At 57.7% G+C, this 24,688-nt stretch overlaps 10 protein-coding genes across 10 annotated transcripts; 3 read left to right on the forward strand and 7 right to left on the reverse strand.

The window, feature by feature from the left end:
• Positions 1-17: 17 nt before the first annotated feature.
• Positions 18-4,542, forward strand: BDY17DRAFT_301191 (uncharacterized protein). The gene is made up of 2 exons (XM_033734199.1): positions 18-736; positions 798-4,542. Exons 1-2 carry the CDS (start codon positions 492-494, stop codon positions 4,135-4,137), a joined length of 3,585 nt encoding a protein of 1,194 aa, XP_033587926.1. The 5' UTR covers positions 18-491; the 3' UTR covers positions 4,138-4,542.
• Positions 4,543-5,179: 637 nt separating this feature from the next.
• Positions 5,180-9,370, forward strand: BDY17DRAFT_326053 (uncharacterized protein; the record flags this gene model as incomplete). The annotated part of the gene is made up of 1 exon (XM_033737447.1): positions 5,180-9,370. The coding sequence occupies one exon, from the start codon at positions 5,180-5,182 to the stop codon at positions 9,368-9,370; it is 4,191 nt and encodes a 1,396-aa protein (XP_033587927.1).
• A 302-nt stretch (positions 9,371-9,672) lies between these two features.
• Positions 9,673-10,388, reverse strand: BDY17DRAFT_253561 (putative L-PSP endoribonuclease family protein; the record flags this gene model as incomplete). The annotated part of the gene is made up of 6 exons (XM_033731350.1): positions 9,673-9,745; positions 9,802-9,922; positions 9,986-10,022; positions 10,087-10,121; positions 10,208-10,276; positions 10,331-10,388. 6 exons carry the CDS (start codon positions 10,386-10,388, stop codon positions 9,673-9,675), a joined length of 393 nt encoding a protein of 130 aa, XP_033587928.1.
• A 201-nt stretch (positions 10,389-10,589) lies between these two features.
• On the reverse strand, positions 10,590-12,221 carry BDY17DRAFT_301204 (nucleoside transporter-domain-containing protein). The gene has a single exon (XM_033734200.1). It carries the CDS (start codon positions 12,056-12,058, stop codon positions 10,694-10,696), a length of 1,365 nt encoding a protein of 454 aa, XP_033587929.1. The 5' UTR covers positions 12,059-12,221; the 3' UTR covers positions 10,590-10,693.
• A 2,433-nt stretch (positions 12,222-14,654) lies between these two features.
• On the reverse strand, positions 14,655-16,243 carry BDY17DRAFT_317986 (uncharacterized protein; the record flags this gene model as incomplete). Its single annotated transcript, XM_033736151.1, has 4 exons — positions 14,655-14,680; positions 14,713-15,327; positions 15,383-15,601; positions 15,652-16,243. 4 exons carry the CDS (start codon positions 16,241-16,243, stop codon positions 14,655-14,657), a joined length of 1,452 nt encoding a protein of 483 aa, XP_033587930.1.
• Positions 16,244-17,134: 891 nt separating this feature from the next.
• On the reverse strand, positions 17,135-18,099 carry BDY17DRAFT_187299 (Isochorismatase-like protein). Its single transcript, XM_033729973.1, has 3 exons — positions 17,976-18,099; positions 17,900-17,915; positions 17,135-17,834 (listed from the first exon to the last, which is right to left on the reverse strand). The coding sequence occupies exons 1-3, from the start codon at positions 17,998-18,000 to the stop codon at positions 17,258-17,260; spliced, it is 618 nt and encodes a 205-aa protein (XP_033587931.1). The 5' UTR covers positions 18,001-18,099; the 3' UTR covers positions 17,135-17,257.
• Positions 18,100-18,241: 142 nt separating this feature from the next.
• Positions 18,242-19,248, reverse strand: BDY17DRAFT_254421 (Isochorismatase-like protein; the record flags this gene model as incomplete). Its single annotated transcript, XM_033731431.1, has 2 exons — positions 18,242-18,389; positions 18,458-19,248. 2 exons carry the CDS (start codon positions 19,246-19,248, stop codon positions 18,242-18,244), a joined length of 939 nt encoding a protein of 312 aa, XP_033587932.1.
• Positions 19,249-19,663: 415 nt separating this feature from the next.
• On the reverse strand, positions 19,664-20,692 carry BDY17DRAFT_253948 (mitochondrial carrier domain-containing protein; the record flags this gene model as incomplete). Its single annotated transcript, XM_033731382.1, has 2 exons — positions 19,664-20,568; positions 20,626-20,692. The coding sequence occupies 2 exons, from the start codon at positions 20,690-20,692 to the stop codon at positions 19,664-19,666; spliced, it is 972 nt and encodes a 323-aa protein (XP_033587933.1).
• Positions 20,693-21,071: 379 nt separating this feature from the next.
• On the reverse strand, positions 21,072-23,300 carry BDY17DRAFT_283775 (uncharacterized protein). Its single transcript, XM_033732085.1, has 3 exons — positions 22,950-23,300; positions 22,787-22,892; positions 21,072-22,737 (listed from the first exon to the last, which is right to left on the reverse strand). The coding sequence occupies exons 1-3, from the start codon at positions 23,130-23,132 to the stop codon at positions 21,512-21,514; spliced, it is 1,515 nt and encodes a 504-aa protein (XP_033587934.1). The 5' UTR covers positions 23,133-23,300; the 3' UTR covers positions 21,072-21,511.
• Positions 23,301-23,456: 156 nt separating this feature from the next.
• Positions 23,457-24,464, forward strand: BDY17DRAFT_254117 (legume-like lectin family-domain-containing protein; the record flags this gene model as incomplete). Its single annotated transcript, XM_033731401.1, has 2 exons — positions 23,457-23,573; positions 23,634-24,464. The coding sequence occupies 2 exons, from the start codon at positions 23,457-23,459 to the stop codon at positions 24,462-24,464; spliced, it is 948 nt and encodes a 315-aa protein (XP_033587935.1).
• Between the last annotated feature and the right edge of the window lie 224 nt (positions 24,465-24,688).

Here is a 24,688-nt window from a genome sequence, read left to right on the forward strand (position 1 = left end):
CAGCACACGCTCAGGAGGCCGGCAGAACGCAAGGATTTGTGGTTGTAATGCCCCTCCTTCACTCATCCAGTCTCCTTCCCAGCACGAAGATATACGGGAATATTCCATGATAGCAGCGAGGCCTCGTGTTGAAAGCGCCCTCCTGCCGCCACGCTAACTCTTAGTCAACCCCGGAAAAGGGCAGGCACGACTGGACCCCCGGAAAGTCGGCCGCGGGCCTGCTTCGTCACCGTCGACATTCGCCCATCACCACCACCACTTTCCCCTACCCATCCTCCCTCCTCTTCACCTCCCCATCCCACCCCTCAATTGGCGTCTCGACACCCTTCCTGGCCGCTCCAAGGCCTCTATCCTCCCCTTCTCCAGCGCTGCCTTGTGGATGGCAAGCAGCAGACTGTCTATTCCCTGAGCACCCTAATCTTGGTCCCACTCCACCCCGACTCGACTCCTCTTCGCCTCCCACCCCTCTTCATCGCCCAACATAATTCATAATGGCTCCCACCACCCGGCCAGACTACAAAATCAACCTCGACGGACTTGGCACGCTCAACATCGGCAAGACCACCTCCGCCAACACTTCCGGGGCCAACAGCCCCATTGACGCGCCTGCCGGTTCGGGCCTCAAGTATGCATTTGGCGGGAGCTTCGGTAGCCACAACGGTGCTCAGGCTGGCCCTGCACGAGCCGGCACGGGCTCACCATCAAAAGAGTACGGGAGTCGATTATTCCCCAAACGGTAAGGACATCACATCTCCCTTCGTGCCACTCAGGGCAGTGTTTGCTGACGAGGATCAAAGAGCACGAGAAATCCAAGCACAAGAAGGCCTTTCTCCTCAAGTCTGGGGCCCGCCTCCCACCGGCAGTGGCCACTCGACCCCACTGCGTGAGACCATCCCCGAGTCGCCGGGAAGCGATAGTTTCCCGGACTTCGATGCCACCGATGCCACCGCTGGCTCCGGCTCGAATCTGCTCGCATCCAACTCGACTCGTCGCGCTCGTGCCGGCACCGTCCCCTCCCGATTCCCACTGACCGGCTCGCTGAACGGCTCTACATCCTCCCTCTTGTCCACATCCAACCGTGTCACCCCCACCTCGAGTCCTTTTCAGTCGAATGCCCTCTTACACGACCAACAAGCTACCGCCGGTGCATCGGCTTTCAGTCAAGCTGCTTTACTTTCTCGCTTAAGAGCAGGATCAATGCCACAGAGGAACGGCTTGCTGGGCGGCGGCATCAGCCCCTTTGGGTCCTCGGTGTTTTCGAGCAACTGGTTGGCAGGGAGGGAACGTGGGAGTACCTTACAGAGCATTCGCTCGTCGGATGGCCCCTCATCTCCGAGGTTAGACAGTTCGCCCGCGGAAAACGCTGTGAAGACGTTGGATTACCTGGGCCTTGTGGACACACCCCAATCCAACCTGGAGATGCTGCTCAACCAACAGCAAAGCGGGCCCACCATTGCGGACCTCGCCGCTCTCAACGCCTACAATCGAAATACAGCAAATCGCTTCCGTTCTTACTCTGTCAATGCAAAGGAGAAGTACGCGGATGGTGACGATGACGATCTCGACCAGTACGACACCCCATCCCAGTTATACTCCGGACAACTCACTCCATCCGCCGAGAGTGCGGCTGCACAGGCAGCGGCCATCCATGAAGCGGTCCGACAGCACAACCTGGAAGTGCAGGCTTTTGCCAACTTCGCCAGTGCAAATCGACCACGAGCACGCACGGCCGGCGTTCTTGATTCTCCTTCCTCCCGCGTCCTTCGAAACTATCTTCCTACTCCCTCCCGCCTGGAAAACAGCATCACGGCCGCGGACCTGCAAAGCAATGACGGATCGGATATGGCTGGTTTGACAAATGCCATGTCGGCAATGCAGATGAACCCCAATGCTGCCTTTGACGCCGGCCTCGACTCGGGCCTGGAAGCTCCCACTCGGTCCCTGTGGCTGGGTAACGTCCCCTCATCGGCCACCGTTTCCTCTTTGAACATGGTGTTTGGCCAGTTCGGCCCCATCGAGTTCGCCAGGATTCTTACCCACAAGAGCTGTGGATTCGTCAACTTTGAGAACGTGCATAGTGCGATCGCTGCCAAGGCGCAATTGAATGGAAAAGAGCTCTTTCCCGGCTGTGGTGCGGTGCGTATTGGCTATGCCAAAGAGCAGAGTGCATCGAACACGCCAGGAGCGACCGGCGGCTATACATCGCCCAGTCCAGATCCCTTCGTCTCCAAGGCGCGGAACGAGGGCATTCTGACTGGAGGAGCGGCACAGTCTGCAGGTAACATCAATGCCGAGACTGAGGCGGCGGCGCTGACCAGCCCGAATCTTTTGGAGCTGAAGGAGGAGCTGTTGAGCATCGTCCAGCAGTTTGGTGCCACAGGTGAAGATCAGCAACGGATTAGCAGCAATCTCGAGACCGCTATGAGCTTCCATGGCTACGCACTGGAGGTCCCGCCCATTCCCGAGCCGAGTCACAATCGTGTCCACGACGCACCCCGACTCCGAGAAATCCGAAAGCGCATCGACAACAACTCTTGCAGTCCAATGGAAATTGAGAACATCGCCATGGAGATGATTCCCGAGATCGCCGAGCTGGCTTCGGATTATCTGGGCAACACTGTCGTCCAGAAGCTTTTTGAGCATTGCTCCGAAGAAACCAAAGAGGCGATGCTCATGGAGATTGGGCCTCATCTGGCAGAGATTGGCGTGCACAAGAACGGCACTTGGGCGGCGCAGAAGATTATCGATGTCGCGCACACCCAAACACAGATGCAGACCATTGTGGACGCCCTGCGACCGCACGCTGTCAACCTGTTCTTGGATCAGTATGGCAACTATGTCATGCAGTGCTGCTTGCGTTTCCAATCGCCGCTGAACAACTTCATCTTCGAGACGATGATCAACAGGCTGTGGGATGTTGCGCAGGGCCGGTTCGGTGCACGTGCCATGCGTGCCTGTCTTGAGAGCCACTTTGCCACGAATGACCAGAAGAGACTGATGGCAGCCGTGATCGCTCTTCACAGCGTACAGCTCGCTACAAACTCCAACGGCGCCCTGCTTCTCACCTGGTTCTTGGACACTTGCACATTCCCCCGAAGACGATCCGTCCTCGCTCCTCGACTCATCCCGCACCTCGTCCACCTCTGCACGCACAAGGTTGCGTATCTGACGGTGCTCAAGATCATTAACCAACGGAACGAGCCGGAGGCGCGCGACACCATTTTGAAGGCGCTTTTCTTTGACGAGCAGACGTTGAACGACATTATCAATGACCAGGCATGCGGTGCTACTTTGATCTTCAAGGTGCTCACGACTCCATTCTTGGATGACAGCCTTCGTCCTGAGTGCGTAGAGGCCGTGCGCAGCGCCTTGCTGCGGATGAAGGCGCAGCCAGGGCAGGGCTACAAACGACTGATGGACGAAGTTGGACTTTCCACTCGTCACGGCGGCGGCGGGACCCCCGTCAACGACGGCCGATCGAATTCGAAGACGAGACAAGCCAACGGCCATCTCGCACATCTGGACGGCGGCGTGCCCAACGGCTTCGCGCGGCCGCCCTACAGCGGTCTCACCCCTCAACAGCAACCCGCGGGCGGTTTCCAGCGCAACCCAAGCGTGGACTCCTCCAACACTTACGACCCTTTCACGAATGGCTTGGTAACGCCGCAGTACACCCACAGCCCCGCGCTGTCCAACGCAGGCATCAGCCCGCAGCAAGTGCAATACCAACAAGCCCTCCTCGCCGCGCAAGCCCAAGCACAATCGCAAATGCAACAACAGCGCGCCCCACCCTTCTACGGAAGCCCCATGGCGCCGCCACCGCAGGCAAACGTGAACGGTATGCCGTACGGCGCCGCATCCCCCGGCGGCCCACCTGCGCCCCACGGAGGTCAGATGCTCGATCCTTACCGCCAGTCTATGGGCGGCATTGCGCCCGGCATGGGGATGGGGATGAACATGTCGCCTGCCGCTGCTGCTGCGTATCAGCAGGGGGCTTTTGTGGGCAATCATGGAGGTATGATGGGTGGTGGTGTGGGTGGGTATCCCGCGCCGCCGCAGTTTCCCATGGGCTATTATCAGCAGGGGCAGATGGCAGGGCAGGGGAGGAGAGGCAGGGTGAGTTTGATGTTCTCATGAGTTGCTGTGGTGATTGGCGCTGACTTGCCTTGTTTCTCCCGCAGCGATGAAGCATGGATCCGACCTTTTTGAGAAAAGTTTTGATGTTCCGTTTCACGACATTTGTATTTGGCGACATCTTCAGACATTCAATTCTCGCATTGTGTGATGGGAAAGGGAAAAGGCGTACGCTGCGCTGCGCTGCGCTGTGCTGCGCGAGCAAGAGGACGAGAAGCTGGACATGTCCGGTCTCGACTCATCAGAGATGTGCATTTGGGCGATTGGGATTTCTGTGTATTGTTTTTTGTGCCTATGCTCGATGGGTTGATGGGAAAAGAAGCAAAAATGGTGCCGGAAGTGCCTGCCTGGCTGGGCTTCATGATGAGAATGGACTCTGCTTCGATGATGTGTATAGTAACCTTATGGATTTGTTCTATGTTGCTTCTTGATGCGGAGCTTCCTTCCATTCTAGATCATGATAGACCTGTTGAGAATAGCACGCCGAGCATGCTTGGCTCAGGCATAAGCTGGAGCAAGGTTTGGAGGTGAAACCATAAGTGCGTGCATCAGCAGCTCGAGAGATCGGCGGGAGCTTGCGTATCTGCGCGACCTCGCCTCGACGACGGCATGAGGATTGCAGTAGTATGCTGCATGCGGCACTCCACCTTCTCCTCTTCCCCAAAAGCAAATACCCTTTTGAAGTTGCCGTTCCAATACCTACTTGGCCCAAACCCTGGGCGGGGTGTCGCGGAGCTTTTCCTCCTCCCCATTCCTTCCTTCGCTCCTTCCCAACTTTGGTTTGGGTTCCACCTCAGCTCAACCTTCAGCCTTGTTCGGGAACTTTTGGCCCCTAATTTCCGGATGATGGGCCGCTCTTGCAAACGGCTGGCCCAACGCATGAACCGCCTATCGATCGCGCCAATACAGACGGTAGCCTAGCTAACTCTGCCCACGTCCCCATCACAATACCCTCTCTCCCCCTCCTCCTCCATCACCGCAAACCGCAGTGCCCCATCCCCATCCACCCCAGCATCGCATGCAATGAATCACAGCTCCAGCAGAAATGGAGGTTGCCGACAGCAGCAGCACCACCAGCAGCTACGCATCCCACCCCCACCACCCCTCCTCCCGCTCCTCCAGCCCAGCCGGCAGCGACATCACCGAAGTCCCCTCCGACCTGTCGCCCTCCTCCTCCTTCCGCACCAGCGGTAGCGCCAGCGTGCCCCGCACCATCGCCAGCGACATCGAGCACATCAAAACGCTGATTGCGCGCGCCGACTCCGTCTCGCCGGATTCCAGCAGTATTACCGCGCAAGTCTTCCGGAGTCGGAGCGGTTCGACGGGCTCGATTATTAGCCAGCAGCGGATTTTTCATGAGCTGGATTTGCTTAAGAGGAGGGTGAGGTATGAGCGGCCTGGGATTGAGCGCCGAGTGTCGCAGATGGACCCCGAGACGGAGAGCGAGTCGGAGGATGCGATTGATGAGCGGGAAGAGGAGCTGGAAGGCTTGCGGGCACAGTTGGTGCATGAGCGGCGGCAGAATGAGGAGTTGCTGGCGAGTGCGGAGGAGCGGATTGATGGCTTGATGGTGGAGAAGGAGGGCTTGCTGCATGAAGTGCAGGCGCACGCGGAGTATGTCGAGGGCTTGCAGGAGGAGATCCAAGAGGTGACGGAGGACCGGGAGAACCAGTTAGCTCTGGCGCAGCAGGAGATGGAAGAGTTACGCGAGCAGATGCACGCCACGGAGGCGAGCATGGCGCTGATGCAGCGCCATCTCGCCGACTTTGAGCTTCGTGCCGACACGGCAGAAGTGTTGGCGCACCGCATAGAGACCGAGGTGGAGCAGCGCATGGCGGCCAAGGACCGCGAGCTGCTCGAGGTGCAGAGCCAGCTGGCCGAGCTGGAGAAGAAACTGTACGACTCGTCCGCGCAGCTGCGGGAGAAGAATGCTGAGCTGTCCCAAGCTACTGAGCATGCATATCGCATGTTCGACGAGAGCGACCGCGGGCACGAAAACGAGCTGCGCGAACTGCGCGAGCAGCTCGAGCAGCGCATCGCCGCCCTCCGCGCCGACGTCGAGGAGGCCAACGAGGCGCGCGACGTCGCGCACAAGGGCTGGGCGGACAAGGTGGCGCGCATGAAGACCGACTGGGCGGAGGAGATTGCCCAGCTAAAGGCAGAGGGCGAGCGGCGCTCGCGTGCCCTCGACGAAGGTTGGTCCTCAAAGACTGCCGACGCTGCCCAATCCCACCAGGCTGAATTGTCACGTGTGCAAAGCGCGCACCAAAAGCAGCTGGCTGACCTCCGCGCCGATTCTGAGCGCCGGGCTGTTCTTTTGAGCGAGTCCTCGGCCGCTCTGTTGGCCGCGTCTGCGGCCAAATCCGAAGAGGGCTCTTCTGCGAAGTCTGAGGAGCCAGGCAGCGGTGATCCGGAGCTTCGTGCGCAGCTGGATGCCGCGCGGAGCGACGTCGAGACCGTCAGGGGCAAGCTGGCTTCTGCACAGGAGAAGAACTGGCAGCAACTGATTCAGTTCCAAGACAAGCACAAGCAAACCATTGCAGCACATTCCGAAGAGCTGGCGGCGTTGAGACAAGATCACCGCCACATGCTGGAAGACCTCGAGACGCAGAACGATGCGCTCGAGCGGCAAGTCAACGAGCTGAAGACGCTACACCGTGAAGTGCTTAGTCCGGGGCAGGGCGACGGGCCCGCCGGCGGCAACAAGGCGCTCAGCTTCCTCGAAGAGTGCACACGGCAGCTGCAGAAGGTGCACGAGATCGAGGTGCGGGGCATGCGCAATGATTACGACACGACGTTGCGAGAGCGCGAAGCGCAGTCCGTCACGGAGTTGAAGAATGTGCAGCAAGCGCTTCAGGAGGCGCTGGAGTTCGCCAAAGCCGAGGGCATGGTGGCGCTGGATGCGGCCTACCGCGACTACGAGGAGATGAAGCGATCGCTGGAAGAGCGGCTCGTGGCCGCCGAAGAGGCGGCGAAGAGTCTACGCGAAGAGCTGGACAAGTCGCCGCAAGATCATCTGGAATCGCTGCAGCAGGAGCACGAGCGAGCCGTGCGCATGCTGCTGCGCAATCAAAAGAGCGAGCTCAGCTCCATCGAGGAAACGCACCAGCAACAACTCAGTACTCTCGAGGCCAGCTTGCGTGCGCAGATCGAAAGCGAGTACAGCAATGCGCGACCCCCGTCGTCATCCAGCCGGGAATCCTCCCACGCTGACATCACCGCGTTGAAACGAGAACACAAACGGGAACTGTCACGCGCGCGGGCTGCGGCGCAGAACGAGCTCCAGGCGGCTCGCACGGACGCGGATGAAGAGTTGGAGGACCGGCTGCGAGAGCAGGCGGAGGCGCATCGCCGTCAACTCGACGACTTGCACCAAAGTCTTAATGTCGAGCTTACGCATTTGCACGTCAAACTCGAGGAAGCGTCGCTGCAGCGAGATGATCAGTTGAAGGAGGTCGAAATGCGACATCGCAATGCGCTGGAAGCCGCAGAGCAGACTTCTCGGGCATTGCAGGCTCGACTAGACGCGGAGGCGATGGGTCGTGCGGAGGCCGAGAGGTCTTTGGCGGGATTCAAAAAGTCGCGATTCGAGGAGGACCGCGGGGTGGAGTCGCGACACAGCATGCGCAAGTCGATTGTGCTGCTGGAGGCGGAGCGGGACAGTCTGGCGAGGATGCTGGCCGGCAGTCCATCGCTGAGCCACCTTGAAGAGGAAGAGGAAACGTCGCCCGACAATACGCTGGAGTCTTTGGGATTAGAAGACGAGGAGGACGTGACGAAACTGAAACAGAGACTGTTGACCGCGGAGCAAGAGCGGAGAGCAGCGCAGGACTTGGCCGAGCAGCGTCTTGTTGAAATGACGAGGCAGACCGAGTTCTTGACCAAAGAGCTGGAAGACGTCATGGCGCAACGGAACGCAGCACAAGCTGCAGCGAGTCGCGGATCGACCGACATCTCCGTTCAGACCGAGCCCGTGTCCCTCCTGGGTCCTGAAGCGCTTCGAGAGCCCAAATCGGATCCCGCTGTATCCCACGCACACAGAGATGCCTTGCAGCAGCAGCAAGCCCTGGAGATCTCAGGGGAGATAGTGGAGAGGAGGAAATCGTTCGAGAAATACCTGATGCTTGCGCAGGAGGAGCTCTCGAGCCTAGGCAGCACCACAAACGGCAACGAAACATTCTTCGCAGAGAAGACGCGACAGCACGCGAGCGGCGTGCAAGCCGCAAAGGAGAAGCTAGCCGTCACCTACCGCCGCAAATTCCGCGCTCTCAAGGCCGAGAGGGAGCGCATGGAGCGCGCCGTCGGCGCCAAAAGCGCTGCCGACTTCTCGCGCGAACACGAGTACCTCTTCGCCAGCTACGGCATCGACGATCCCGAGAGCGCAGGCGGGGTGGGCGATTCGTCCACCACGCTGTTCCAGGACCTGGCGCCGAAGCTGCAGCTTGCGGTGCGGGCTGCGGAGCAGAAACTCGTGGGCGAGTACCAGCGGCGCCTGACGAAGCGCCGGTCGCAGATTGCTATCAAGCATGCGGAGAAGTTCCGGGCGTTGACGGAGGAGTTTCATCGGAAGACCGCGGAGCTGGTGGGTGGGAGGGAGGGGTGGGAGGGGCATGCTGCTGCTGCTGTTGCTGCTGCTTCTCACGATCCGGAGGAGGCGGACGTTGCTAGTAAGAGGGTGTCGGTGGTGGACCGCAATGCGCTGGCGAAAGCGCTCGAGGCTGCTGCGGCGGCTCACACGAAGCCTAAGCGGCCCATTTCACTCAGCGCGCCTGGGTCATCGACATCTATTCCGCGCGCTTTTCCCTTCGCAGGAAGACGCGACACCCTCACCCCCGCCGCGGCCCCAGAAGTCCCCCTGCGATCTCCCCGCCGCGAGTTTTTCGACTTGATGAGCACAGCAACAACCCCAACAAGCAAGACGCAAACCTCCTACCTCGACACCAGCTCCGGCCGGTCCAGCGCCGAACCCCCAACTACATATACCTACATCCCCACGGGATCGACCACCATGCTGGCCGCTGTGTCGCGTCTCTCGGAACCGCGCGTCGAGTCTCGCTCCTCGATCCGTTCGGGCGTCAGCGCTTTGAGCGCTAGCGGGTCGGCGGAGACGGGCGAGAATGAAGAGTCGGCGTCGTCGAGACCTTCGATTTCGCAGCGCTCGCATTCTTCTCAGTCGTTTTCGCGGCCGCGGCCGAGGACTACGAAGCACTCGACGAGGTCGATGTTTGGGTTGTAGATACGGGGAGATGTATCTGGGCTAGCGGTGGAGTTTGGAAGGGTGCGGGCCTGGAGTTGCGGTTTGTTCGATGATACCTATTTGCTTTTTGCATATCCCACGAAACGCAACCCTTAGATGTGTAGCTAGTTGTAATGTATTTTGACCGTTGATGGTGGTTTACAACTTGCTCCCTTCTTGCCTATGATGTGCACGTTTCAGCAAATCTTCCAGTCCTCTGGAGTCCGCGAGCGAGCATACGTAGAGATACTTACGGCAACACCGCCGTGCACTACACAACTCATCAGCATCCTTCCTCTCACCTACACGATATCATCGGAACTCACCTCAATCTCCACATCAGTATTCAAAGGCAACGTCTTAACAGCCACGCACCTACAGCAATCTCTCAGCGGCGCAACATTGAAAGAACAACGACGGGGCCAACTCACGTCCGGCAAGGCTTCACCTCCCCGAAATACTGCGTGTAGACTTCGTTCATGGCGGCGAAGTCGCCCATGTCGGCGAGGAAGACGTTGACTTTGACCACGTTGTCCATGCTTGTGCCCGCGGCTGGAATGTCTTCGTCAGCGTTGTTGCAGAGAGCGAAGTTGGCATCGGGAGGGCTGACGATACCTTCGAGAACGGCGGAGAGGTTCTTTAGGACGCGATGCTGGGGGTTTCCGTTAGTTCCCGTGTGCTTGTGACAAGACAGATTAGAGACGGGTTGGGAATACCGTATGCACTTTGACATCTCCGTCCACGATTTTGCCTAACATTAGAAGAAAGGTCAACTCTCGGTCCACCACCCGCCTTCCACCATGGGAGCCTTGCTGCGTCAAAGCAGATAGAAATTACCAGTCTCGGGATCCATCGCCACGCTGCCGGAACAGTACACCATTCCGTTGGCGATGATGGCTTGGTTGACTGCAAGGCCGTAAGAATTGATGGCTTAGAAGCCCGGACCGCGGTGCAACTCACAGATGCCCTTCAGCCCGGCTGGGGCCTTGTCGGTTTTGACGATTTGCTTGAGACCCATGTTGAGAGATTGAGTGATTGTTGGCAAAAAGAAGTGGACTGATTATATTCCTTGCGGGAAGGTAGAGGGGGAGGGGGGGAAATGCAATGGTGGAGTGGAGGATTTCTAACAGCCGCGGGGCAGGTTATGTTAGGGCAGAACGGCGGCAGATGTATTATCACCATTTGAGGGTTATGCGTCCATCATTACACGCAATGATGTGGGTGGAAGAACGAGGGTGGATAGATGTCCAATTGAAATACATAGGCACAGTAGAACTCCTTCTACCCTCACAATATCATATCATGCCCATGTCCAGTGCAATGCTACGCCCCAGCAACAACAAAACTCCCCAAACTACCCACGCACAATCCCCCAACAAGACAAAGCCCCATGAACCCGCCCGCAACCTCCCTCTCCTCCGCCTCAACCCACTCGCCCGCACCCATCATACAAGAACTGCCCAAAAACCCATTACTCAGCCCGAAAAGCAGCTGCACGACAACAAGATAGAAGAAATCCGACGACACGATCGCGCCGCGATCGCGGATATTGCAAAGCTGGTACAAGCCGATGAAGACTATGCGACTGACGGCAAGAGCGAAGAGGAGGCGCGGGCGCAGGACGAGAGAGAGGGAGGGAATGGATGTTAGGAGACGGCCTAGGAGGTCGCCGACGTTCCAGAAGAGGAAGGCGAGGGGGATGAAGGTTGCGGGTTGGAGGAGGAGGGGTTGGTCGGTGGGTGGGCGGACGGAGAGGATTTCTTGCGTGTAGACTGGGAAGAGCATGGTGATGGCGAAGGTGAGGAAGACTGCGCTGGCGAGCCAGCGGAGTTTGCCGAAAAGGACGCGGAGAGGGACGGCTGCCTTGGGGGGCTCGGAGTCGGAGGGGGTGGATGTTCCAGCGTGTTGCACTTTGATCGGTCTCCGGTGGCGGGCGAGGAGGAAGGCGAAAGCCAGGAGCGCAGTCAGGGCGACGACGCATGCGGTGGAGAAGTAAGCGAGAGCTGCTTCGGAGGGAACGGGCGGTGGCTCCGGCGGCGCGTCTGCTTCCTCCGAGCCAAGCGGCGGCGGCGTGTCACCCTGAATGGAGAGGACCGACACGATTTGCGCAATGCATGGTAGGACTCCTGCAATAGCCTGTCCAGTCATGATGCCCTGCGTGTAGCTAGGCTGGCCGAAACCCGAGACATAAGCAAAGATGCCGTTCTGGCAGAGAGCCGTAGCCAGACTGGTGGACACCATGACTATCATGAGAAAGGCAAAGTAGCCTTTCGCGGAAACGTCGAGGAGGATACTGGTGGATAGGGCCAGGAGGGTGAAGACAACCATATTGATAAGAAGAGAAGCGACGATCCTCTTAGGGTAGGAAGCCTTCGTCTGCAAACGAGTAAGGAGCAGCATGGAGCTCAAATTGGTGACGGTGGACACGGAGATCTCAGCGGCCTGGAAGTTGTTGGAGATCCATTCGTTGCTACGGAACCGGCGGCGGAAATAGGGGCCGGCGGCGAGGAACATGTTCCATGCCCAGAGCATGGAAATGCCGAGCACGATGAAGATGGCGTAGTCCAGTGATGAGAAGGTCGGCTCTTTGACGACAGGCGCTTCCCGGTGGGGTTCATCTGCGACATCGCCATCTTCGATAGGCTCGTATGTCTGCTCGCCATACAGCAGCTTGCGGAGGCGCTCCATGTTGATTCGATGTGGTCTGCAGCGTCTCTGCCGGTAGTCTTCGCGGATACGACAGTATCACGGATCCGGTATATATTTCAGAGACCAGCCCTGGCCACCCATCTCTCCCTCGCTCGTTCGACAGCTTAGATGAAAGGAGAAGTCGTGGTACACAGATTCGAGGGACGGAGATGCAGGGATGACAAGCACATGCAGTCCAGCGCTTGAAGGCAAAGCACAGACCAAGCCGGATGAGGCAAGAGCGCAGACAGCTTCCACCACTCCCATCCTGCCTTACGAACCATGCAACCGCCAGACATAACGTGATCTCCACCGCATGCAATGCACGGATGTCATGCATCGTTGATATACTCAAAAAGACGACGGAACGATAGCAAAAAACCAAATGAGAGAAGAACGCAGAGGCGTGGCTTGGTCTCCGCAATGATGCCTTTTCTCGGCCTATGGACTTTCACGTCCTTTACATGAGGTACACACCACCCGCCCAGCTCCAAAGTAGCCCTCTCCAAATCCCCACGTAGCGATTGTCCCCCATGTTCATCGCCCTTTTCGCCAGCCTTCCCAGTCCATCACATGCAATCAAGACACCTGTTACAGCCTTCGCTCGCTTCTCCTGCGGCGAAGTGTCGAGAGATTGTCCAGTGCGCGAGACGATGGCTTGCGCTTCCAACGGAGCTTTGCGTTCAAGCCTAGGACCACGGAGCCACGCATTTCCTTGCCACGGCTGCGTGCTCCATCACCATCGCCAGCAGCGTCAAGAACGAGCAAGGCGAGCGAAGCAGACGAGTATGTGAGACGACACGATCAACCTCCTTTCCTCTCCGACTCACTAGCAGGCAAAGGCTGCCCACCACCCCCAAACCCATTCTTAAGCCCAGCCGCACCCGCAGACTTGCTCTTCTTATGCCCCTTCCGCGTAGCCTGCTGCCATGGATTGGTATTAGCACTCGCATTCGCCGCGTTCGCCAACACGGGAGACAGAGGAGTAGGCGGCGGCGGGCTCCTGGCAGGAAGAGGAGAGGGAGGCGGCAGTTTGGGCATGGTCGGATTCGGTGCACTGCCTTTTCTTTCGTGCTGGTGCTGCTTTAGCACCGGCGAGGTCGGCGCGGGCGGGGTGTTTTCGTCGAAGCGATCTGCTTGCTTCGCGTTTGCGATCTTTGCTGCTTTGCCCACGCCGTTGGCTTTTGGCGATTTGGGATCCAAGGCGGCATTTGCGTGGATGGGAGAGGGTGTTCGAAGCTCCTCAACGGGTGAGAGTAGTGGCGCCGTTGTGCTGGGCTCCGGAGGAGTATGGCTGCCGTTCTGCGGCGTGTCGATGGGCGATGGGAAATTGAGGTTGGAGTTGGATCTCGATCGCAAGCCAGACAAGGTCGGGGGAGACGCTGCTGTCCTCGTTTCGGCCGGCGGCGGCGGCGACTGCATTTCGAAGGCGGCATCGAGAGGTCGCAGCGATAGTCGAGACATCTCCTCTTCCGCTTGTGAGAGCTGTACGCCCACCAGTGCGGGTTCAGGATCCCGCACGCCATTCATGCCTTCGGCACGCGCTAGCTTCATGGGCGTGCTGGTTCCATTCACTATCAGAGGGCCGCCAAGATTCGGCGATATTGGCGGGAGAGCAGAAGCTGCCGCAGCAGGTGTTCCAAACTGGTGCGGGCTTTGAGCGACACTGGGCTGAGCGTTCTGCCAGTCTTCAACTGCTGCACGAGTCCACGTCGATTCCAAGGGCGAAGGAGAGCGCGATGCATGCTGTCCATTCGACATTGGTATTCCCCAGTCGGACGTCACCCGTCGCGGTCGCGGGATCGGCGGGTCTCGCAACATCATGGCCGGCATTTGCATCGGGGCAGCAGGCATATACTGAGGGCCGAGCGAAGGAGACTGGCCAACGTAGTACCCGATATACTCCTTTGGAAGTGCGCTGTCCGGCATTTGGGGTTGCTGATACCCGGGGCTGGTGGGAGAGAAAGGCATGTGGATGCCGAGTGCTCCATGCGGATAAGGTACAGTAGGATCGCCGTTAGGGAGCTGGCCACCAAGCATCCCAGACCCATCGTATCCCGGACGCCCATGGTGCTGGGGAGGCATAGGATTTGGAAGGGAGCGGCCAGGCTGAGATTGCGATCTCATCGAGCCAGGAGGCGCCTCTGGAACAGAACCCCGGTGGACCTGTCTTCGCAGCATAGGCACAGAGGGCGTCATGGACGGAGAGGAAGGATTCGTGTTGCTACCTTGTGGTGACCGGGCTTGTGACATGGGCGACGACAGAGGATAGCGGTTGGAATAATGCCAGAGATGTCCCGGTAGCAATGGCGCCGTCGGCGGGCCGTGCTCCATGAAGCGTGGACTCGGAAGTCCGTTCGTATACGGCCGGCTGAGTGGTGAACGAGACGCTTCGTTTGATCTGCTCTGTTGCTGCGCCTGCGCCTGTGCGGATTGCTGCAATTGCCGTTGTAGAGCGTCCTGTTGCGCTTGCAGGTACTGATATTGTTGATACAGCTGGTTGTGCAGGTCTCCCTTGGAAAAGTACTCCATGGCCGGCCCACCCGGCGGGCTCTGGAATGGTAGTGGTGCGCGATAATTGCTGAAGGCAGCTCCACTAGATGCTCTGCGATTCCCGGCGCGCTGCGTAGACTGATTCCGAGTGCTGCCTTTACGCGCCTTGCCAGCGCCAGGCTCGTTGTTCGGGCGGCCTGATTGCGATGCACTCCGCGTCAAAGTCGGCTTCGGCTTGGGAGCAGGTCGTTGGAAGATTGGTTTCTCCTCCCGAGGAAAGACGAATTGTTCGCAGCACGTTTCGAGCTGGGCACCGTCGGCGAGAAGATCAAAGGCTCGTCGTATCTCTTGATGAATGCCGGACCACGCGTAGTCATCTGCAGAGTTGCCAAGATTCCGGTTGATGGTAAAAGGCTCTTCCACACAGAGACGATTTCGCGCTTCTTTATCCTGGTAATTGCTGGGATCCCAGCCCTTCTCTTTCCTCGACACCGGCCTGCCTTCTCGAATGGACACGACGTACTTTGAATACTCAAACTCGTAGCCGTAGTGTCGGAAGAAGTGGAACAGTAGCTCGGCAGGGGTCTCCTTGTTTGCATTGCCAAATCCTTTCAGCTTTTCGGGGTCATCAGTAAAATCAGTCGGTTTCGGGTGCTCATTGCCCTTGCTGGATGCTGCCATCTTTTGCAGCGAAGGGAGAATCGGCGGCTCCCGCTTCTGCAGAAAGTTGATGACCATGCAGATCCAGGTGTAGGAGCTGATGGTGCCACCAAAGGCTGCGTAGGGGTCAGTCATACATGCAACTCGTTGCCATTGGTATTCACCACTTACCGGCATCATTGAGAACCCGACGTTTCGTCCAGTGCTTGATGATCTTTGCCACCTGTCGTACCCTCGGGTCAAGATGGACATATGTCTTGATCATTCGAGTATTCTCCAACGCAAGCGTGTTGTTGACATTCAAGTCGGCGGCCAGCTTGAGCTCGGGATCCCAACATTTCACGATTGGTACTTTGGCAGAAGCCCTGCAGACCACCTTGTGCATGCCATCTGTCCGGGTGTCAGTCTTGTTACATTCCATTTCTCGCAACGTCACGTACTCTTGTGCAGTAGTGTGGCAATGGCATGCATGCTCTCCAGCTTCTTCAACGGCGTGGTGATGCAAATATCGACATCCGAATCGCTCGAGCTCAGATCATTGCCAGAAGAGCCAAAAACATGCACACGAATATCCTGCCCCGGCCACTCCTCGTTCAATATCCTTTCCAGCTTCCGAAGCAACTGCTTCTTTCTGTCCTCACTCTCTTGCGACGGCAACAGCCGGTCGTAGAGCTCGCGCATGTCGCCACTCAACTTGTGATGCTCATCCGGCTCCAGAAACTTCTTGGGCTCTTTCTTTGGTGGTCCCAGCTCTTCATTTCCTCCTTCCACATACGGTATCCGTCTCTTCCGGATCTCGGCGCCCGTTTCAAACTTGCATACCACCTGCGCCGATCTCTGAGCGCCGATAGAATCGGTCAGGGCGGATCGGGGAGATTGGCTGGCAATTGCTCGATTTGGTGAAGGGGAGCGAGAGTGGAAGCGAATGTCTCGAGGTTGCTGGTATGGAGTGGAAGGAACGGAATTGGAGTGGTGGGAGGTGATTGGAGGTCGAGAGGGAGGTTGGCTCGCTCGATCTTTGGGGCTCGCCATGTTGGCCGGATTGGGCGATGTCATGATCGGGGCCGGTGGTTCGAACGAGTGACGGTGCAACTTCCCATCTGTGTTGGAGGGCAAGGCCACCCACGAGCGTCGGGAGGAGGCCTGATGGGAGATATAGTCCGGATTGGAAGCAAGCGCGGGAATGGTGAAGTTCTTTGTGCTGGATTGCTCCACGTGCGGAAGTTTGTCCTCGGTCGGAGGATAGATCAGGGAGAATGAATGATGTGGTGGAAGCGCTGGTAACGATGGTGGTTTGCTGAGCACTCCGTGTGTCCTGCTTGCCCCTGGTGCAGTGAGAGGCGGTCCCGGCGTTGGAGGCGTAGGAAGCAAACGTGAGGAATGCGACGGCTTTGGGATGGCTCTGGCAGGAGAAAGAGGGTGGGAAAGCGGGCCGTGTGGTGGCGATGGTGAGCAGTCAGATGTGCGCCGCGCGGTGGAACAGGCAAGAGCAGAGTGGGCGAGAGCAGATGGCAAGAAGATTGGACCCTTTGAAGTGATGGGAGATGTTTCGTGAGTTTCCATTAAAGTCCTGGCAGCAGCCTTTACGCCCCCGGAATTTGGGGGAGGAGCCCGACGCCACCCACGCTCGCTGACCAATCACAGCCTTTGCTTCTCAATGAACCCTTCCGCCAGGGTGTGTATCGATTTAGATGCCTTCAATTGCTATAAGGTACAATACAAGTCGATAGTTGAACATGACTCTTCAGTGCCTTGCCGTGTCGCGTGAGACGGACACCTGCGCAGCCCCGAAAGTGCCATGACATGTGTGCGTTGTTCGGTTCACCGCGTTTTACTGCACCAATTGGAGGCTCGCCGGCGGCCTGCCGCGGTTTGTTACACCAAGCCTCACGAGGCCAGACGACCCATTGCAGGTTTGTGTAAGACATGGAACCTTCCCTGCACGTCGAGGTGGACTGATACGCACATGTCACCTTACCAACGCCCCGACTACCGGGACCTTCCATTGACAGCATGCCCGTAAGATTTCGTCCATCTCGTACCCATCTAAAACTTGCACAGCGCCTGCAGATTCTCCTTCGTCTTCCCATTGTACTCCCGCACCAAACTCGCAATCCCCTTGAACTCTCCAATCCCCGCATCCCCCATACACTCATACAGGAAACTCTCGCTCGTCGTCACCACCGCGCCCTCCGCTCGCAACCGATTGAGCGCAATCGGTACCTCCTGCGGATTGCAGCTCGACACCCCGTCCGCCAGCACGTACACCTTGTGTCCCTCCCGCAGCAAGTCGAGGGTGGACTGCGTGACGCAAATGTGCGACTCAATCCCGACAATCACCACCTCTTGCTTCTCGCCGCCCAGCTGCTCCGCAAACACCTTCTGCACCTCCGGCACCCACATGGAGAAGGCGCTCTTGTCCGCGTTGACCAGCGTCTTCACCCCGTCTGCTGTGTCGAGTTGCAGTTCGGGCGCCAGGTCGCCGAGCTTGCCGCGTAGCTGCGTCGTGGCGACAACGGGCATGTTGAGGATTTGGCTGGCTTTGAGCATCTTCTGCGTCGTCGAGACGACTTTGCCATATTCGTGAATGGCACCGCGGAATTTCTCTTGGATGTCGCAGATACTGCGCCAGTTAGTCTGGTGTTCGATCGAAGGGGAACGACACTCTCTCTTGGAGGTTTCGCATACAAGAGGACCGGTCGGGCTGGAAAGGAAGACGTCAGTGTGCCCATGGATCGCACGGAAAGGTGTGCTGCGCGCATACCTAGTCGCCGCGCTGGGCCTGCCATGTTGAACGTCTCGTAAGATCGCCGAAAGAGATAAGAATACTAGAAACGCTGATTCCCTCGAGTCGTGCGGAAGAGCAACGGGAGAAGGGAAGAGGTGCTTCGGGTTGGAGGGACGGGCTCCAATGCGTGCCTCGGTACGTCATTCGCAGTGCCAAAAGATGCCTGAGGCATCAGTATGGCTTCACATATTGCCGTACTGATCTACCATTTCCATGCCATCAATACATGGCGTGAATCTCCCTCACTTCGCCATCGCCTCAACCCCTTCCGCAAATGCCTTACACGTCGTCCGAAAGCCCATGCACAACTCCGCGTTGAATTCGATACACTGTTGCGCAAACTCCGGACTCGTAGTCCCACAACCGTCGTTGAGCAGGATGCAGTCGTAACTAGGCCACACATCAGTCAGCCTTTGCTTGCTTTCTTGACATCGGGGAACGAAAGCCCAGATACGCACCCTTTGCTAAACGAATCCTGATACGTCCCTCCTACGCACTGGTCGGTATTCACTCCCGTGAATAACAGCGTACGGATACCTTCTCGCTCCAGAAACTCCGCTAGAGGCGTGTGCGGCGACCATATCCCGCTCATGCGATTCTTGTGAATCCACACATCCGGCCTGACATCCAAGCGTTTCCCTTCTTCATACAGCCGGTCCAAAGGGGGATAGAGCGCGGTATTCCACTGATCCCTCATCAAGAAGTCGCCGGCATCAATCTCCTTACCGTCGTCGGGATCCGTTACCATCCCCATCCAACTGCCCATCCCGGTCTCCCCGTCCTCGTCTTCGCACGTAATCTTGCCATACCTGTCCACACCCACCCACTTTCCATTCTTATACCCATCAAACCCAAACCCCCGCAGAAGCGCGGGCGGCATCTCGCGAATGTCCTCCTGACTCAGCCCCCAATTCACCCACACAACCCTCACGCCCGCCTTGCGCGCAGCAGGCACAGCGTACTGCACCAACTGCTCTACCGCCTTGTGGCCCGGACCTTTCGTTCGTCCACGCGCAGGCGATAGAAAGAAGTTCTGCATGTCGATGACGAGCAGCGCGGTCTTGGCCGGGTCGACGGCGATCGGGGTCGTGCTTGTTTGGAGCGTGAGGCGCGGGTTGATAGGCGGGGAGTCTGGGGTTGGCGGGTGGGTGAGGTCGAAGCCTGTGCGGGAGTCGTAGAGCCAGAAGTTTTTTGCGTTGCCGATTACGGCGTGGTGGTGGTGGTCGGTTGTGTCGCCATTGGTAGCCATGTTGATTGTTAGTCGTTTGGGTGGAATACTGTGGAGGAGAATGTGGTGAAGTGGGAATTGAAACGCCAACTGTGCGGTGAGAAACTAGAAGGGCGTTTGGAAAACAAACAAGGAACACCGAGCCTGTTTCTGTACGTTAGGACTTGTAAAAATTAACGATGCAGCGGTGCCATCATCATCATCATCATCACCAGTTGCTAGCGATTGATAAGGTGACGAAGGTGGGGACTGCTGACGGGGACTGGGGAAGGAGGGGCAGCTCGACGACCTGCTGGATTGGGAAAGCTCTTCTTTTCCTTAATGATGATTATCAATGTCGTACAATGGAACGAACCTTTGCACTCGCCCTTTGCACTTCAATGGCCTCCACATTCCCTAGATCAACAAAATTGCAGCGTTCGGCGGAGGGAATCCTCTATTCTTGATACTCATTGCCGGGAAGCATCTCTCGCCCTTTCTCCAGCACGCCCTTCAAGTACTCGTAGACGGCAAACGTCACCGCTTGCCCGGGCGCGACTCGCATCACACGGGGTGTGATGCCCATCCAGAACGCGCGGATGCCCTCCGTCTTCCACATTTGGTTGGCAATGAGCATGATGCGGCCTAAAGCCGTGGAGCCCGCTTCGGCGGGCATGCGTTGCAGACGCGTCTTAATGGTGTCGATGGGCGCGTTGGAGAAGGGGCCGACGGCGCCGGAGATGAGGCCGATGAGCGACGTCTTCCATGAGGGGAGGGGCGCAGTGGGGTCATCCTGCCGCTTCTGCAGAATGTCCTTTAGTTCGGTATAGGCGGTGAAGTTGGCGGCTTGATTGGTGCCTTGTCGGAGCGCAGTGAGCGAGACACCGCGGTAGAGCGCGGAGACTCCCTCCTCTTTGAGGACGGTGTAGCAGGCGTGGGCGGCGTTGCGATACTTGGGCACGTCGAGCGGGTCGGACATGCTGTGCTGCTGCGCTTGTAACCGGATCTTGACCACCTCCATTGGCGTCACTACCGCCACCGCTTCCGTAACACCGGCGAACAAGCCGGCCGTGAAGTTGGCCGCTCCCGACACCTTTCCATCTTCCGACGCCAATAGCTGCTTGTACCATTCGTAGCTCGTAAAGCGGATGGCCATCTTGGGCACGATGCCCGTGAGCACGGCGCCGAGTCCTTTGTACAAGCCCAATGGTGTTTCTTTCCGCGCGATTTCCATACCCGTCTTGAGGAAACCTCTCCTCTTCTGCCCCTTCTCGTAGCGCCGCTTGGAGAGCTGCATTCGCACTTTGATGGTGTCGAGGGGATGGCACACCAGCGCCTCCATCATACCCGCACCGCCGCCAGCTAAGCTGTGTCAGTTCGCGCAACAACGACAATCTGCAATGCAATCTGTCCACACACCGATCAAGTTGGTCGCCGCCGAGGCAGGCTTCTTGCCGCCAGGGCCTTGCACCGTCTTCGCCGACATCTTTCCGCGCGCGCAGGCCCCTCAGGACACTGCCAGGAGCCGAAAGTACACTTGCGCGGGGCTCCGCACAGCTTGTAGGCCCCGGGGAAGCTCACGTAGGAGGATGGGGAGAGTAGATGATAGAAAATGTGTCTAATACTGAGCAAAGGAAAAGAAATGTGCTTCAAACCAAGACGCCCTCCTGCATATTAGGTCGGCATTACGTAGGGGGACAGCTCGACAGGCTTAGGATCCGTTCCTGGAGCTGGGCGAGCGGAGGCTGGACCTCGGGACTTTGCGGGCCTCGATCATTGGCGAGGTTCGGAGCCTTGGGTTCTCGGTGCTCTGGGCTTTGTGGATAGACGACATTTCCCGAGGCATGGGCGGATCTTTCCTTCTTGCCGGTGAGTCAGGTCAAATTGCACTCCACTACGAGGAAATGGAGATGCGTGTGAGATCTTTCATCGTCGTGCTGCGTTCCTTGAACTGGATGCTGCATCGCATCGAACGCCGATCGAAGCTTAGACCCTTGCGGAGACTTCGCCGTGAACGCGGGGTGCGTTTGTGGGTGGAGTCTTCATTGATATAAAACACCGCAAGGTAGACCTCAGTCCTGCTCGTTCCGTCCGGTATTTGTGGAGATGCTAAAGGCCGAATCGATTAGACATTTTCCAGCCGGACAGCGGTCAAGTCGAGGTGACGGGTGTAAGGTATTGAAGAAGGGCAATGTACGCTCTTCGCGCTTGCCAAACTCTAATCGCGAAAATCACGTGCATGGAGAAGATATCTAGGAGTTCGTAGGAGCGATGCCTCTGCCGAAATATCGCCAGCACCTCGTCGTCACCGTTGTTCTCGGAATCGACTCTCCTCCAGCATCCTCCGCTCCACCAGCTCTATCACATTTCGCTCATACACATCCTCCAACGGCTTCCCCTCCTTCAGCACCAATTTCTCATGCCTGAGCATCTCGTCCTTAGTGAGACAAACGAGTTGACTGAGATCTAGTCGATCTGCATTCTGCCCTGGCGTCTTTTGGTCGATCCAGGCGCCCTCCGGTTTGCGCCATCTGGTCAGAGCAAGTCGACTAGCAAGTCCGGAGACCACGCTGCGTCCACCGTAGACTTCTTCAATCACGTATCCCACGTCATCCGCAGTGAGTGGGATGCGAAGCCCCAATGGATCGAGGCCGTGGTGGCGGGCAACCCGCTCTTCCAGTCCTTGCAGCTGCGCGAGCACGCCTTCGTACATTTTGTCCCGCGACTTGCTGGGGAGGTAGTCGTGCGGATAGCCCGAGATCTCCAGCATTACGTGGTTTGCCACACACAGCCCAAACATCGCCGGCATCGTGCCTAGCACAGGGAGGATGCGGACTCGGAAATCGGGGAGGACGCCAAGCTCGCCCACGGTGCCTTTTTGGAATTCCTCCTCCGCCAGCGGCTGTAGCTCGGCTTTCCCTGGCCCCGTCTTTTCAGATGAGAAGACTACCGGGATGCCTTCCTTGACGCCCAACATGCGAAGTCGACGTCGTGTAGAGCGGGACAGCGGGTCATCGGTAGACGCTGAAATGTCGCCAATGAAGATGCGAGTGGGGTCGGATTTGCACCCCGCGCCCATCGAAGAAATCACAGGGATCCCCTTTTGATGGCAGTATTGTAGCAGGGCCACCTTGGAATCGATGTTATCAATCGCATCGATGACGTAGTCGGGTTTCTGGCCATCTTTCCATGGTGCGAGTTGTGCAGTTGCAGCAGCTTCCGAGAACAACTCATTCCGACAATCAAAATGGATCCAGGGGGTGATCTGCTCCAACCGTCTCTGCAAGCAGTGGACTTTGGGCGTACCGACGTCCGCCAAAGTCGCGACGGAATGCCGATTGAGAGAGCTGAGCGTGACCTGGTCGAAGTCGATCAAGCGTAATTTGCCGCACCCTGATCGCGCAAGAGCAGCAGTTGCATGAGATCCGACTCCTCCACAGCCCACAACGATTACGAAAGCTTTTCGCAGTTTGGCTAAGCCGTCGTCTGTGAGAAAGACTCGATTGCGAGCAAGTTGTTCCAATATTAGACCTGGGATGGTTAGCCAGTGAGCATCAATCCATCTTGAGAATAATCGTACCCTCATCGTAATCTCCCAAACGAGCTCGTAAGGCAAGAGCAGCACTTCGCTCTGCTTCAGTAATATCTCGGGCATCTTCCGGTACAGCGCCGCCGAATTCGTTTATCTGGATGTCTTTCAGTCAGTCAGCGTGCCAATCGATTCACTTTACTGGCGTACATACACGTTCTATATCGTGGGGCTGGTCGAGGCCAGGTATGGAGTCTTTCAACTCATGTTCCTCGTGCCATATCCTCGCCCGTTGTAGACTTATCAGCGCCCCGATGGCCACGCAGCCAGACACCACGGCCGTCACTCCGAGCTGCAAGCGGTGGGAGTTAGAGAAGTCTGGGATCCATGATGACATTGCTGTACACCATTTGATGTGCAAGTGTCAAAGACGAGATGGCTGATCTGCAACAAGGAAAATGCGGTCGGAAGCACGAGCTGCAGTGGCGCTCCACTGTGGCTTGCACTTGTTTGACCCTGAGCTGCTGCCCTTCCTTTTTGGACTTCACCCCCCCGGAAAGCCAGCTGGCACGCGAGAGATCGCCCGCTCCCTCCTTTTACGCACAATTGCACCCAAGCCTCCAAATCATTCCCGTACATTCCCTGGTCCACCAATCTTTCTGCTTTCGCGCCCTTGCGTCGCTTCTTTTTCAGTCCTTTCCAACATAGCACATTCGCAACAATGTTCTCCTCTCCTATACCCCGGCTCCTCTCTGTGCTGCTGGCGGCATGGACCCTGCTCGCAGCGGCACAAGACGATATACGCTCGGTGAATCTTCGAACGCATAGCTTGCAAGAGGTGAGTTAGCCGCACCCTCTGCCGCAACAGCTGCGTACTAACCCAACGACTGCGTGGCAGCCCTACCTCGATGGCGAAATGCAATCACGATGGTGGGATTTTGGCGGCTCGACCATCATCCGCCAAGACCAGTACGTCCGTCTGACGGCCTCACGCCCCTCGCAAGCGGGGTGGATCTTTAGCAAAGTCCCCTTGACCGCCACGAACTGGGAAATCGAAGTCGAGTTCCAAATCTCGGGCACGGGCAGCTTGTTCGGGGACGGAATGGCAATGTGGGTGACGAAGCAGCGGGCGGAGATGGGCCCGGTGTTTGGCATGAAAGATCAGTTCGAGGGCTTGGGAATCTTCTTCGACACATACAAGAACAACCGGCCAGGCGTCGTCTTCCCGTACGTCATGGCGATGCTGGGCGACGACCGCACTCCGTACGATCAGGCCAACGATGGCAAGTCGAATGAGCTCGCGGGCTGCTCGGCGCGAGGCATTCGCAACGCGGATACGCCGACCAAGGCGAAGGTGACGTACTTCCAGGACAAGCAGTTGACCGTCGACCTGATGTACAAGAACGAGGAGGACTGGACGCGGTGCTTCGAGGTGTCCAATGTCCGATTGCCCTCGGTGTCGTATTTGGGCTTCTCGGCGGAGACGGGAGAGCTCAGCGACAACCACGACATCATCAGCGTGACGACGAAGAATCTCTACTCGGCAGGCGGATCGGGTGCAGGGAGCAGCGACAGCCGCAGGAAGAGTCGGGGAAGAGGGGGAGCGCAGTCGAAGAGCAGTGGAGGCTGGGGCTGGTTCTTCTTCCGCTTTGTGATCTTTGGACTGCTCGTGGCAGGCGCATGGATTGGTTACACCGCTTATCGCGCCAGGCAGAGGGACAGGTTCTAGAGAGCGGGCATGGAGGACAAAAGCCGAGTGAAATCTGCAAGCGTTCTAGCGCGCACAACCTGCGACGAGTTCTATCTGCCTATTCCCATCTTGTCCCTTCTCCAATTTGGCGAGTATGGTGCCCTCAGATTAGCTCTCTTGGTTCTCACAAACAACCAGGCTCCCTTCTCTCCGCTCGGAGACAAGCAAGTCGGCTGCTGTACAAATTTGGCTTTATGATACAT

The sequence above is a fragment of the Neohortaea acidophila genome, assembly GCF_010093505.1.
Source record: "Neohortaea acidophila strain CBS 113389 unplaced genomic scaffold BDY17scaffold_8, whole genome shotgun sequence".
NCBI lineage: Eukaryota > Fungi > Ascomycota > Dothideomycetes > Mycosphaerellales > Teratosphaeriaceae > Neohortaea > Neohortaea acidophila.

Excerpts from the sequence above, each read along its gene's own strand:
- BDY17DRAFT_301191 (XM_033734199.1), top strand. The coding sequence starts at position 492 with ATGGCTCCCACCACCCGGCCAGACTACAAAATCAACCTCGACGGACTT. Across the intron at positions 737-797 it reads AGTCGATTATTCCCCAAACG|AGCACGAGAAATCCAAGCAC; the intron begins GTAAGGACATCA and ends CGAGGATCAAAG.
- BDY17DRAFT_301204 (XM_033734200.1), bottom strand. The coding sequence starts at position 12,058 with ATGGAGCGCCTCCGCAAGCTGCTGTATGGCGAGCAGACATACGAGCCT.
- BDY17DRAFT_187299 (XM_033729973.1), bottom strand. The coding sequence starts at position 18,000 with ATGGCAGGCCCAGCGCGGCGACTAG.
- BDY17DRAFT_283775 (XM_033732085.1), bottom strand. The coding sequence starts at position 23,132 with ATGTCATCATGGATCCCAGACTTCTCTAACTCCCACCGCTTGCAGCTC. Across the intron at positions 22,893-22,949 it reads AGCCCCACGATATAGAACGT|ATAAACGAATTCGGCGGCGC; the intron begins GTATGTACGCCA and ends AAAGACATCCAG. Across the intron at positions 22,738-22,786 it reads TTTGGGAGATTACGATGAGG|GTCTAATATTGGAACAACTT; the intron begins GTACGATTATTC and ends TAACCATCCCAG.